Source organism: Acyrthosiphon pisum, chromosome A1 (genome assembly GCF_005508785.2).
Source record: "Acyrthosiphon pisum isolate AL4f chromosome A1, pea_aphid_22Mar2018_4r6ur, whole genome shotgun sequence".
NCBI classification, from domain to species: Eukaryota; Metazoa; Arthropoda; class Insecta; order Hemiptera; family Aphididae; genus Acyrthosiphon; species Acyrthosiphon pisum.
Genome location: NC_042494.1, coordinates 51,856,265 through 51,869,536, shown reverse-complemented (window position 1 = coordinate 51,869,536; position 13,272 = coordinate 51,856,265). Strand labels below are relative to the sequence as shown.

Genomic DNA, 13,272 nt, shown 5'->3' with positions numbered 1-13,272 from the left:
TAAATTTTATTATACCTAGTAAACAATTTTCCTAAAAAAAAAAATTAGTCAAAAAAAGATTAAAAATTATAACTGGGTTTTAAGTCAAAATAATAATAGTATTATAAATTATAATTATCATCATAGTAAGTCTAACTAATTAAACATATTATTAAAAAATTATAACTTATGTAGAACACTTATTTAAAACATTGAATTTGCAATTGTATTTTTAGTACAAATTAAAAACATAATATTCTTAAATAATGAAATAATTATATAGTTTTTAAACCTTATATTCCAAAAAAATATATAAATGTATTAAGCTCAAGCACATATCAGTTTCACTTCCATTTACAATAAATAAAAAAATCATTTTTTTAATATTAAATACAAAAATTTTAATTAATATTATACAAATTTTAATCTAAATAGTAAAAATCCTATGATATAAACAAAAACGCAAAACATAAATTTTTCAATTTACCATAATAATTGAACAATTCTTGCAAAAATAAAAAGGAATAAATAGTAAATATAATTTTAACAACATGTCATATAAATCTAAACTTTTAATTAGCATTACAATAAATACCCTTAATGAAGCCCAAAGTTAAAAAAACTCGAACAAAAACAAAACAATTATTAAATAAAAATAAATAAAAACATAAGTCTTTAATACCAATATAGTAATATATAATAAAATGTACAATGAAAGGTCGTAAACATGAGATACATTTTTAATTATATTTTTAAATTTTTTTAAAATACTTTATGAATAATATGAAGGCATGTAGTTCTATATAAATAAATTTAAAATTAGTAATTTATTTTTTAGTGTTTTACTTTAAATTATATTTTAAGGATTTATACTAGTTTGTGTAAAACAAATTAAAGTCAAATAAATAAAAACGACAAATTCCAATTTGTCTAAATTGCATCCTACCCAGACAAGTAAATTCAAACATGAATTTTCTACTTTTTTTATTCAATTAACTATATTACAATAACAGATGACCAAAAATTAAAATTATATAATTATTAATTCAAGTTAAATGTTTTTTTTCCCTAACAAAAAACCAACTCAGTCTTGAATTCACACCTTTGTTCCTGTAGACATCATAAATAATATACTATTGCAATTTGTAGTTAAATTGATAAACCTCAGTAGGAACAAAGCTGAGAATGTTTAAATCAAACCAGTCAAAATGTGTATCAGTTCTTTTAAAATTAAGGCTACTCAGTCTTATTATTTAACTATGTGAAATGTAACTGGATATAATATTGGCCCCCAAAATAGTGTTTGCTAAAACTAATGAACACATGATTTCCATCTATGATACACTGAGCATTGAGTATAATAAAGCTTCTAACAATGTTTGTGTAACATTATGACATAGAACTGCATGAACACATTAGTTAGTACATTATTTAGAAGTATCAGTGTAGATTATTTAACATTAAATACAGTCTCCTTGGTTTAAATTAACTAAACAAAATATAATATATATGTATATTATTACTACTTAACTACATAATATTTTAACAAGTAGCAGTCTTATGCGGTTTGAGATATCTGTTTCATGAATATTAATAAAAATAATAATATATGGAGGGAATCATTTAAGTGAAAATAGAGTGGATAAGCATTTGTAATTATTCAGTTATTTACAATCGGAACCTACAATTTTAGGTAGATATTTTGATACAAGGAACTCTTAAATAACGATAATTGAGCAGTTGTCGGGATTAAATGGCATTTCTAAAATTTTACCTGATATTAGATGTAAAAAACAACCATTTAATTAGCTACCTGAAACAATGTTTTTGATTTAAATTTTTTCAGACTTGAAATTAACATTAAAATTAAAATTGTAAATAAAATGTACGTAATTAAATCAAGGTTATACCCAAAATTTGCTAGTTTGATTGACCCAAAAAAACAAAAACTAAAAATGTTTATAAAATAGTGTCAACATTTAAAATAATTTAAATTCAAGAGAATATTGAATACAATTTCTCAGTTTAACTGTACAACCTTTTCTGCACCAACTGACCCTGGTATGTCTTTTATCATTAACGCAAATTTTAAAATGACATTACTAAAGCTAAAAAAGGTTTGACATCAAATAGCCTAGAACTAAGATTTGGGTTTCAGTTAAATTCAATTATTGAATTCGGATTGCACATACTGCCCATCCAATGTAAACCACCATTTCAGTCCCTATCGTCATTACCAGCGGCTAACATGGGTACAGAGGGCGTTTGACTAATAGGCGCCATAATAATTCTAGATGTAGGTGTTGCTTGCATTGATGACTCAGATTTACGAGACACTGATAAATCTTGTGCTTGGTCATCATTGTCCGTCGGAGTTGGTGATTGTGTGTCTTCTCTGTGTCCAGCATATTTAATCAGTTCTGGGCTACAAGGTGAGCCTCCATCATCCATCCTATCTGAACGAGGTGAATGCCCATTGTTAGAAGTTTCATGATCTGATTTTAAAGGCACTCCAGATAATCCAAGAGCATGATGTAAGAAACCAGCAGTTGCATGTTCCATGGCTGTAGAATGACCCGATTCATCTTCAGCTCCGGACATTTGTCCTGTGAACATAACACTGCTAGTGCCTGGACCTAATCCATATGCAAAGCCAAGATTGCCATTATTGACTCCTGATCTACGAAATGGACGGCTTGTGGTTATTCCAAGTTTCTTCACTTTGTCATAAAGGGTACGAGACGGGACTCCAAATTTTCGAGAAGCTTGTAATGCACTCATGCCAGTTCGAACTGCATCTATTGCGGACATAATATCTTGCCGTGTGTACTGTTTGTATCTTTTCCACTCTGGCTTATGAGATGGGACATAAGTTGCAATTCCTGGAGTTACAATACCACCTGTTTAATGTAGTAAAATAATTATGTTAATATGTATAGAATTTTGATAAAATAATACATAACATTTATTTAAAGCTGAAAATGTAAGTAAATTAACAAAATAATTACTTTTTGAATCACCATATATTGATTGAGGTGAGGATGAATTATTCATTTTTCCCATCTAAAAAAAAGTTTAAATATTTAAAAATGATATTTAAGTATACAGTTAACTCTTGGTAATTCAAATTTCAAGAGGAACTAAAATAAATTAAATCAGCATAAATAAAAATAATTTTGTCTCGACAAAAAAATTGGTAATAGTTTAACAGTTTGAAATATACAAATATATATATAATAATATTTACCCTTATCATTTCATCATCATCATTCATTGACATATCAGGAGGGTATGGAGAATGAGGTTCTGATCCTTCTAGTTTAATCTGCAATAAATATATCATATTAAGCTTTGTATTTTTACGAATATATAAAGAAAATATTAAATAAGATACTGACCTTTGAAAATTGGCTGCTATGTTCAGATCCATTAGACTGTGGTCTATGATGTTCCATTGCTTCAGAACCATATAATGGTAGAGCAAGTTGCTGTGAGGAATCCGCTTGTCCCTGTCCAAGTACAGTTCTCAATATAGGTGTATCTCGGCCCATTAACATGCTAGATAATTTCTTGCGACGCAACGGTGACATTCCCGGATGTCCAGCAATCATAGCATCATAACTTCCACCAAACATTGCATTTGTCACTGGTGTTGAAGACAACTGCATGGCAGGCATTGGCCACATCGGAACGTTACTCCTTCCAGGTCTAAGGTCTACTAACGGTGGTGATTTCCCATAATAGTTTTTGTTGTAGAATGGCGATTGGTGAGTAATACCAGTACTGTGCGGGGGTGAATCATTGTGCTCATTATTATTGTTAATATTGATGGCGAGATCTTTGGATGCACTCGTATTTCCATCTGGTGATACGTGATTTGGAGAAGAAGTGCTTATTATATTACGGTCTTCTTCAACGGTAGGGGTTGCACTCTGTGGTTGATATGTATTGTCCTGAACGAGTCCTTTAACTTTAAGCATTTCAGCGACCTTCAGCAAAGCCGCTAATTGATCATGAGCAATGTTTACTTCTCCTTTGTACATATAGTCAAGTATGGCTTTCATTTCAGAATGACCAACGTCTTTAAGCACAACTGCAGAATGTTTACCAGGTACCTCTGCAAATACTGACTGAAAGTATGACGAACATGCAGCCAATACCATTTTATGACATTTGACAGGTGGTCCACCCTCACAAAACAGTGTAGTATCGGTAAATTCTTCAGATTGAAATAATTGAACAAATACATTTGTTAGATTTGTCTGATGATTATTCCATCTCAAACAGTACTGTTGGTCTTGTCCAGAAATCGTATTCAAATGGTTGTTAGTCATTTTGATAAAATTGTATTTAATGTATGTTCATCAATTTGAATTTTCAAAAATCTAAAAATTGAATAAATTAACAAATTAGTTATATCTCTTAATGATATTTTATGAATCTATTATATAGATAACATAATATTTATTAATCTAAGAGACTAATTATAATATTAAAAATTGTTTATCTTCTTAGTAAAATATAATAGGTATTGGACTACATATAAGTATGTATCCTGTGACGATGACTTATATAGACTTCCTACCTATACCTAATTAGTTATTTAAACTTTTATTTTTATTATTAATATTATTAATAAAGATAACATTTTCATTATGTATACAGTATACACTAAAATATACAATAAGTAATATTATGTACGTATAAAAAAAAATCATGAACTTGATTGACAACGGTGTCCATTGACTATTTACACTACTTCAAAGTATTACAACTATTAAAACTTACGAACAAAAATACAAAATATGAATTTAAATATTAACATCAATCGTTTAACGTTTTACGTTTGAGATTACAGGTAAATATTTTTATCATTGAATTTTGGTTAAATAAAAAAGCCTCCGAAAAATAACAAAAAGCATCACAAATACCATTTCACAAAAATGTAATTCAATTCTATTGCAAACAAATTTAAAATTAAACCGTTTAGATAAAAACGTAACCAACTATGATTGTTTTGATACAATGCCAACTCATTGAGACTAATCTCCAATCCATAAGAGTAATAATTGATGATTCGCCTTAGAAAAAAAAATGTAAATTCCAACATAAATGTTTCTGAATCTGTCTCCCGTTCTGGAGAAAACAGAATACACAATTCATTATAATAGTTACATTAAAGAAAAGACACCTGTATTTTGGTTAACATCGTTTGACAATAGAAAAAAAAATGAATAAGCGACAGACCATAACATCATTCGTCTACCCTATGGCCTATATCTATGAACCGTATACAACGACAACCCCAATTGTCTACAGTATGTTCTCATAATATAATATAATTAAAAAACATACCATTATTTTTGATAATTTTATTTTTTTATGAATAATGTTTCAAAGTCCGACCACCAATTCCCACACAACAATATAACATTACCATCTCACAAAAAAATATACAGAGCGTTGACAAATCTCCAAATGTATAGACTATTAAACTAGGTAGGTATATGGAAATTGTTAAAATGTAGTATTTTTAATTTATTGACTAGAAATATTACACAACGTATCATCAAACTTATATTACATATGAATATGACATTTTATAATATATTATATGTAGTTATGTACCTATTAAATTACATATACATTTAGTACGTAGGTACGTGGCAAAGGGGCTACATGAAGGAATTAATAATATTCTATATTTTAATTTTGATATTTTGATATTTATTTTTATTATCCCTAAACTATACTTTTGGTGTGATGTTATAATGATTCAACAGTTCAACTACGTATTTTTATATAAGCCCAAGAAATGTCTTCTAAAAACAATTGAAACACTCTGTATATACACACGCCCGCATAATAACAAAACGTTTTTTTATACAATAACGGCATCGCGAATACGGAATCGGCCCCAGACATAACAACCCTCGAACGGGACACGGTATTTTAGGTACAGTCCGCCAGACCAGACGGACCCCTCCCACCCATCACAACCAGTGGCAACTATTTTTCACGTTATAAGTAGGTAGACATCGGCGTGTGTAAAAAAAATTGCGAAACACGACAATCGTGTCTGGAACGTGGGTCTGGCGAAACAGAGGGTGTCTTTCCCATTTTTACCTGCTCACTCGTTGTCTGGAAACACTATAAACCCTTGCCAAAAGTAATAATAATCAAATAAATCATTTGTGTAAACTGATGTGTATTCAAATATTAAACGGTACTTTATGATTATCATACATTATATTTATTTGTTATTTTTAGTATTATTTTTACTTTTGTCTTCGTTGTGGGTGGGGTACCACATAATTCAAAAAAATTATCTCATTTGTCGTTTTCAAAAGATGTCATGTTTTGACATGCGGAGGTGGACATGTCGACCGAGTATCCCGCTGGCTTCATTTTAGCTAACTTTGTCAATCGATGAGTTAATGGTCACCCCTATATACTCAAAACGTTTTGTAAATATCGATCCGTAATTTAATTGATGACAATTGTAAAAACAGAAAACTTTCAACCGCCATAACAACAATTCTTGAGTAGGGATAATTCAATTTTAAGTTAAGTCCGTTTCTAAGTGTTCTCAAGAAAATGAACAAAAATTTTCATTAGTAAATTAATATTGTATAATATTTTATATTTATTCAATATGTTATATCATTCATACACATCAAGTAATTTCAAAATGTTAAAATAATAAATATTAATTAAGTATCAATTATAAAACCTTGTCTATAATCTACCTATACAATGCTTAAATTTACTGAACGCTTAAAACAATATTCACCTATAACTTTACTGTAATTTATTATATATATACACACATATTATTGTATCATATTCAAATAAACAACTGTTATTAATAATATTACGAGATATTACCATTATTTACTATTAGGTAACTGTAAAATAAGAGTATGAAAAATAGTTCCTAATAGTAGTTTTTTATTTTTTAAATGTTTTTCCAGGTTGCATAAACAATCACCGAATATTTAATGAATCAATGTTGAGCTAATTCTCCCTTAAACATGATTAAGTAGGAAACGAATGTTAGTGGATCATTAAATTAATCAATGTTTTATACACCCGGTGTAAGGCTGTTACTAATTAAATGTTAAGAAAAAGTTGAAATGTACCTAATTTTCGTATAATATGAACATCTTAAATTAACACAATAAAAAATATCCTTACAATTTACCTGTAATGACAATTTAACAAATAAAATAGCGAAATTAATTTGATGAAGATCATAAAAACTATTTACATCACTTTTATGATACAAAAATGTTATTTTTCAGTATATTCTTGGCGATGAATTAAATTAAAAATCAATAGTTAAAAATAACGCAATATTATTCTTAGTATTTTTTTAATAGAACAAAAACTTATATTAACATTATATTATTCAGAAAGCGACTACGACAATGTACATTTAGAATTAATGAGTAATTTATTAATTGCACACCCTCAATTACCTTTAAGATGGTGAAAATATTTCAAATAAACAGGAACCATTAACTCGGAAGTTAAAAATGTATAAGAGACCTATATATACAATTGAAAATAGAAGATAACAATACATTTAAACTATAGATACAATAATAATTATATTATATTTAATTTTTTTTGACGAAAAACAAACCATTTATTGCAAAAAAAAACAATACGTTGTAGTTGCAGTTATAAGCAATGAAGAGATGTGTTTTTACCTATTTATAGCCCACGGCCCATAGACTTACACTATACACTGTACACATTATGACACAATAAAAACAAACGGCAATGGACTATAGAACGCATAAAAATATAATAATAAAAATCTGAGATATTTTTTTCATTAAAATAATCGCTATTTATTATTTTATTCTAAAAATTCAAGTACCTACACCCACACCCACCATGGTCATAATCGCTATTTCGTTATCTTGTTGTGTCAAAAATCAATTATTCGTAGAAGAAGATAATTATTATAATATTCTAGAGTTTGAATTTCGCCAATTTATATTTTATCATAAAACAAACAATCATTCACGATTCACGATTCATGATAGGCGAGAAATTACTTGAATTGTAACTATTTTAAACATAAAATTATTATTTGCCCTATCATGATAAATATTTTTATTTTATATTCGTATTAATGGTTTGGTATTAGAAGCAACTAACAAGTATAAAATAATTGTATGCTCGTCATCGCGATCGGTGGGAAATAGGAAGTGCGCACGGTTAACCGAGGATAGCGGAGAGGAGGCAGTCGAAAATTAGGTGCGGAGGGGTTGGAAACACACCTTTTCCAGTGAATATCGCTAATAACGCAAAAAATAATTTACTTTCTGACAATTCCACACCAAAAGTACATCACCGGAACCTAATCATGTACGTATCTTGGTAAAATTGTATTATTTTCGATAATGGACAGTATATTATTATTTTTATTTTCGATACTACAAGTAACATTGTAACATTAAAAATGAACAATAAACTGTATGTTGGTACGAAAAACTAATGAAAGTTCTCAAATTTAAAACAAAAATCAAACCATATTTTGAATACAAACAAAACTTTCTTAAAATGTGGTAAAAGCAAACAGGTGTCGTACATATGAGTATATGACAGGTGTAAGGGTCGTAAATATAGAACACCGTTTGACAGACAGGCGATAGCCGATTATACTGATTATTTGTAAAACGACTATCAAAGGAAATGGGTAACGGAAAACAAAGATTTTTCGAAAATATCCATTATTTGTTGAAAAGCTTAAGAAATACACAAAAAAGTCCAGTATGTAAGTAACAGGCCCTATATGAATATAATATATTGCAAGAATACGAATATCGAATCGCTAATAGCCGTTCCATTTATTACCACTTTATTATGTTTTTGATATCAAAGATAGTCTACAAGTCCGTTGGTCTAGAGAGACAATGTAAAATATAACAAACCATCTGCAAGTAAAAAAACGGTTCTCATACGGGACATGGGAACGCGAGACATTTTCAGTGACCCGTATAGGGTACATTATTAGGGTTAACCGGTTTATTTGCATAAGCGAATATTTGAATACGGTAAATTCAACCCGCGGTATCCGGTGATTTCCATAATTAATATTTGGCGGGGAACACTTTCGCCAACCCCGTCAAGTGGCTATATGACCCGCATGCACGGTATAAACTATAAATTAATCGTAACTACGACACGATTTATTAATATACAAAGTGTGTGTAATAAAGTCCAATTAGAACTTGTAAATACGTACCGGGATGCATTTCCTGGGTCAGCGAGGAAGACCACTGCAGATTTCTCATCCAGCACACTCCCGAGCAGGCGAATCGACGTGAATTCGGCACGCAAACGTATTTCGTAATATTGTATTATAATATAGACGATAAACTTTTAAAGAGAAAAAAAACAAACAAACGAATAAACAACTTTTATGACATATAAACAACTTTTTTCTCTCTCGTTTCAGTGTTTTTAGTAAAATAATATAAGAGAAAAATTCAATAGAACAAATTATGCAGTTAAACAATAATTGTCAATAATATTATAATAATAAATAAAACATAATAAATACGAGTATGATATAAAATACATTTAACAACGGCGACGAAAGTGGTGAAAGATAGAAAGAGAGAGTCGTAAGACGTTCGCGGCGGGGGCCGTATACGCGTATCGGTCGTGTCTTCGACTCCGGGCCGACTGTCGGTGTGCGTGACGTGTGTTGGTGTGTGCGAGCGACGTGCGTGTGCAGTGCGGTGGTTGTAACGCCGGCGACAGGGTGCGCCCGAATAAATGCAACTCTCTTTCGGCGAGCAGCGCGCGCGCGTATAATAATGTGCCGCCGCCGCCGCCGCCGCACTCGTATACGCACGCATATTCACGTGCACTCTCTCCCGCTCGCACAAACTCTCCGGCGCAACGTCACCGCCGCGCACTCTCTCGCACTCTCTCTCCCACCCCGCCGCCCGTACGCACATTGCGACGACGTATCGTTCGCACGCACACGCACTCTCTCTCCCGAAAAAAAAAACGGGTTGGTCGGCGGCGCGCACACACTCACTCGCACACACACACACACACACACACGCACGCGACTCACGCACTTTTTTTCTCCCCTCTCCCCCCCCCCCCGGCAACCCCACCCCGCCCTGTCGTTGAATAGTATAGTAGAGTCGTAGTAATAGTTGCGTTTGTGTGTGTACATGCATATAATAATATTATTATACAAGGTGAATCGCCGAGCACGCCTCCCCAATTTTTCCATTTGATAATGAATTTATTCAGATTTTGGGAATTCTCAAACGTACTTAGAGTCCGTTATGTTTTCGAATTCTCTAGATTTTTCGTACTACGACTTAAGGAATGTCCTGTGGCGATACAAACTTTTTAAAGGAAAACATCCCCCCTCCTATTGTTTACGGTAAGTTATTTAGCGGATAATAATCTTTCTGAAAATGTTGACGTACCCATAGTTCAAAATTCAAAAGAGTGGTTTTTCCGTTATCAAAATGTTTATACTAAGGATAATAATAATCCTTAAAAATGGTTAAAACAATTATTGCAAAATGTATTGGATCTATAGTGATCTAGACATCTATAGTGATTATACTTAGACCATTTTTATAAATTAAAATTTTGATAGATCAATGAAAATATTACTACATTTTTAAATCACTATACGATCACTATAGCCCCTAATATCTTCCAAACCCATTATTATAGGCCTATTATTCTTAGACCTCAGTTTTACATATTTACAATACGTGCATAATTTAAAATTAAAAGGAGGGTTCTCGTTTGAAAAATAGCAAAAATAGCAATTTGTATATCCACAGGACAATAAAGACCTTAAGACCTAAGTAGTAAAAAAATCTCAAGAATTAGAAAATAGTAATAATAATATAGTCTTTAAAATTATATAAAAAAATAATTTTAATAATTTTAAATAATTTTAATCCTAAAATCAAATTTGAAAAAATTCATTTAAAAATGAAAGATGGGGGGTGAGCATGCTTGATGAAACACCCTGTATATTATATTATGTACGTACAATTCACCATACGTTATCTCTCTCCAGGCGAGAGTGTGTGTGTGTGTATGTGCACTGCTCCTACTCCGAAAAAAGTCCTACGCGGATGCGTTTGTATATGTGTGTGTGCGTGTGTGTGCGCGTTTTACGCATATCGCATGTGCATGTGCATGTGTGTGTATGCGTGTGTGTTTTGAGTATCCTGTTTTTTATGACTTTTCGTATTTATGTATGTGTGTTTTCGTCTCTCTCTCAGCCGAGCACTCTGCTCTCTTTCTCTCATCACACGTATGTTATACACACACACACAACGATATTTGAATATTCAAACTGGAGTGGTGCCTAAAATGAAGTGAAAAAGAAAAGGAAAAATGACACGCGTAACATGTTTTCTGTTTACACACGATTGCGGGATCGTCGTCATCGTTTTCCGGCCGATTTTTTAGAGATTTTCTACCCGTTTTACCCAACCATTTTCAATGACAACAATAATAATATTTTTTTTTTCTAATAAACTAAAATGTCGGTATTGTACCACAACTATTCAGATAAAATTATGTATAACAATAGTTTTTACTCCCGAAATTAATTTTGAATATTAAGAATAATTGAATGGACATAAGGATTGACACAATTCGCATTTCCTTTGTTTAAAAATATAAGGTTTACACGTTGAAGTTCAAGGTCATCACAGAAAATAAATGTTATGTTCATATTTGTAGATTAATTATATAATGTAAACAATTAGTAATAGCGTGCGTCTTATTATAAAAGTGTATTTGATTCAAGTAGCCTTTTTCAAAAAATAATAAAATATTATTATCTATATAGTGTTTACTCATGTTTTGACTGCAACAGTGCAGTATACAATTTGCAAAATTAATAATTAATAACGATTAACACTTATGATATAAATTAAGATCTAAGTATAATTTTGTGAATTTATAATAAGCAAGTTTGTAAATCGAAAAATAAATACAACAATAAGATTATTAGTACGAACTTCGAATAGATGTATTGAACATTTCAACATGTTATTATGTAATTATTAAAATTACGTATATTAAGTATAAAACGTGTCATATATTATATTTATTTTGTATGAAGTTCAATCATTAAATTGCAACGAGTTCAAACGAGAATAAATTGTTTATCCGATTTCACAGTTATTACTTATTACGACTTATTGGCTTATCAGTTATTCCTTATTAATTATTTCCTTACTTTGAAAACCAATTTCACATACTTTAATTTCGCCACAACGGTGTTTTGAACTGTATTGCAATTATTTGCGGTCGAGAAATAAAAAAAAACTACTGAATATGTAGATTGTAGGCCTATCTATAGCCCGGAGATACCCGGACATAACGAGCAATGTCAATCGATTAAGTGGCAATAAATTCAAAACTTATTTTTACATAAACCGTCTACTCAGGTCTCAGACCTAAGTAGAAAATAATTGTCTACATTGACTACATTACGTTGTTCGCCGAGGACGTATAATTGTGTGTGCTTCTAGATAATAATAATAATAATAATAACCTGACCAAATATTAGAACCGATGATCTAATAACATTGTTTTAAAATCCAAGGTTAGAAATAACTAAGAATTAACGATATGAAATCCAAATCGTATTAATAGGTACATATACTATAAAATAAAAACAAAACTCACTAAAAAAAGAAATAGGAAACAACGATGAATCTTTCGGTTTATCATTTTTATTAAGAATGCTGATTGTTAAAAATTCTATCGACACAGACATAAGACAAACAATACAACAGTTACTGTTTTAAAATAAGTTCCTAGTGCGAATTAAAGCCCCACATAGAAAATAGGTACACGTTCATTTTTATACTATCACAGTTACGATTATTGCCGTTTCTATTGGCATTTCTTAATAAAATATCGAATTTAATAATAAAATTGTGTCCTAACAAAATACATCGTATTGAATATTAATAAACGTCTGTAGCCAAATACCTTTCGGTTTTCTCGCGTTTAAGTTAGTTTGTCTTATTATGATGTATTGAATACCTAATTTAAATCAGTTATATACCCAATAATATTGTAGTATTATATACTTTATTAATATAAATATTTTTTTATCTAATGATCGTAGTATCTATTTATAACTTTTGACACTGCTATTTTGAATTAAATAATACAAAGTACAAACCGACAGAAGTTTATATTATGACTTCTGTCGGTTTGTACAATTATAGTTAATAGTTATATATTATATTATAGTAAAGA

General features: G+C 30.4%; 1 protein-coding gene across 1 annotated transcript; it reads right to left on the bottom strand.

Moving 5' to 3' along the window:
- Positions 1–801: 801 nt before the first annotated feature.
- On the bottom strand, positions 802–9,806 carry LOC100163285 (broad-complex core protein isoforms 1/2/3/4/5). Its single transcript, XM_001942485.5, has 5 exons — positions 9,242–9,806; positions 3,378–4,364; positions 3,227–3,304; positions 2,988–3,042; positions 802–2,879 (listed from the first exon to the last, which is right to left on the bottom strand). The coding sequence occupies exons 2-5, from the start codon at positions 4,311–4,313 to the stop codon at positions 2,197–2,199; spliced, it is 1,752 nt and encodes a 583-aa protein (XP_001942520.2). The 5' UTR covers positions 4,314–4,364; positions 9,242–9,806; the 3' UTR covers positions 802–2,196.
- Between the last annotated feature and the right edge of the window lie 3,466 nt (positions 9,807–13,272).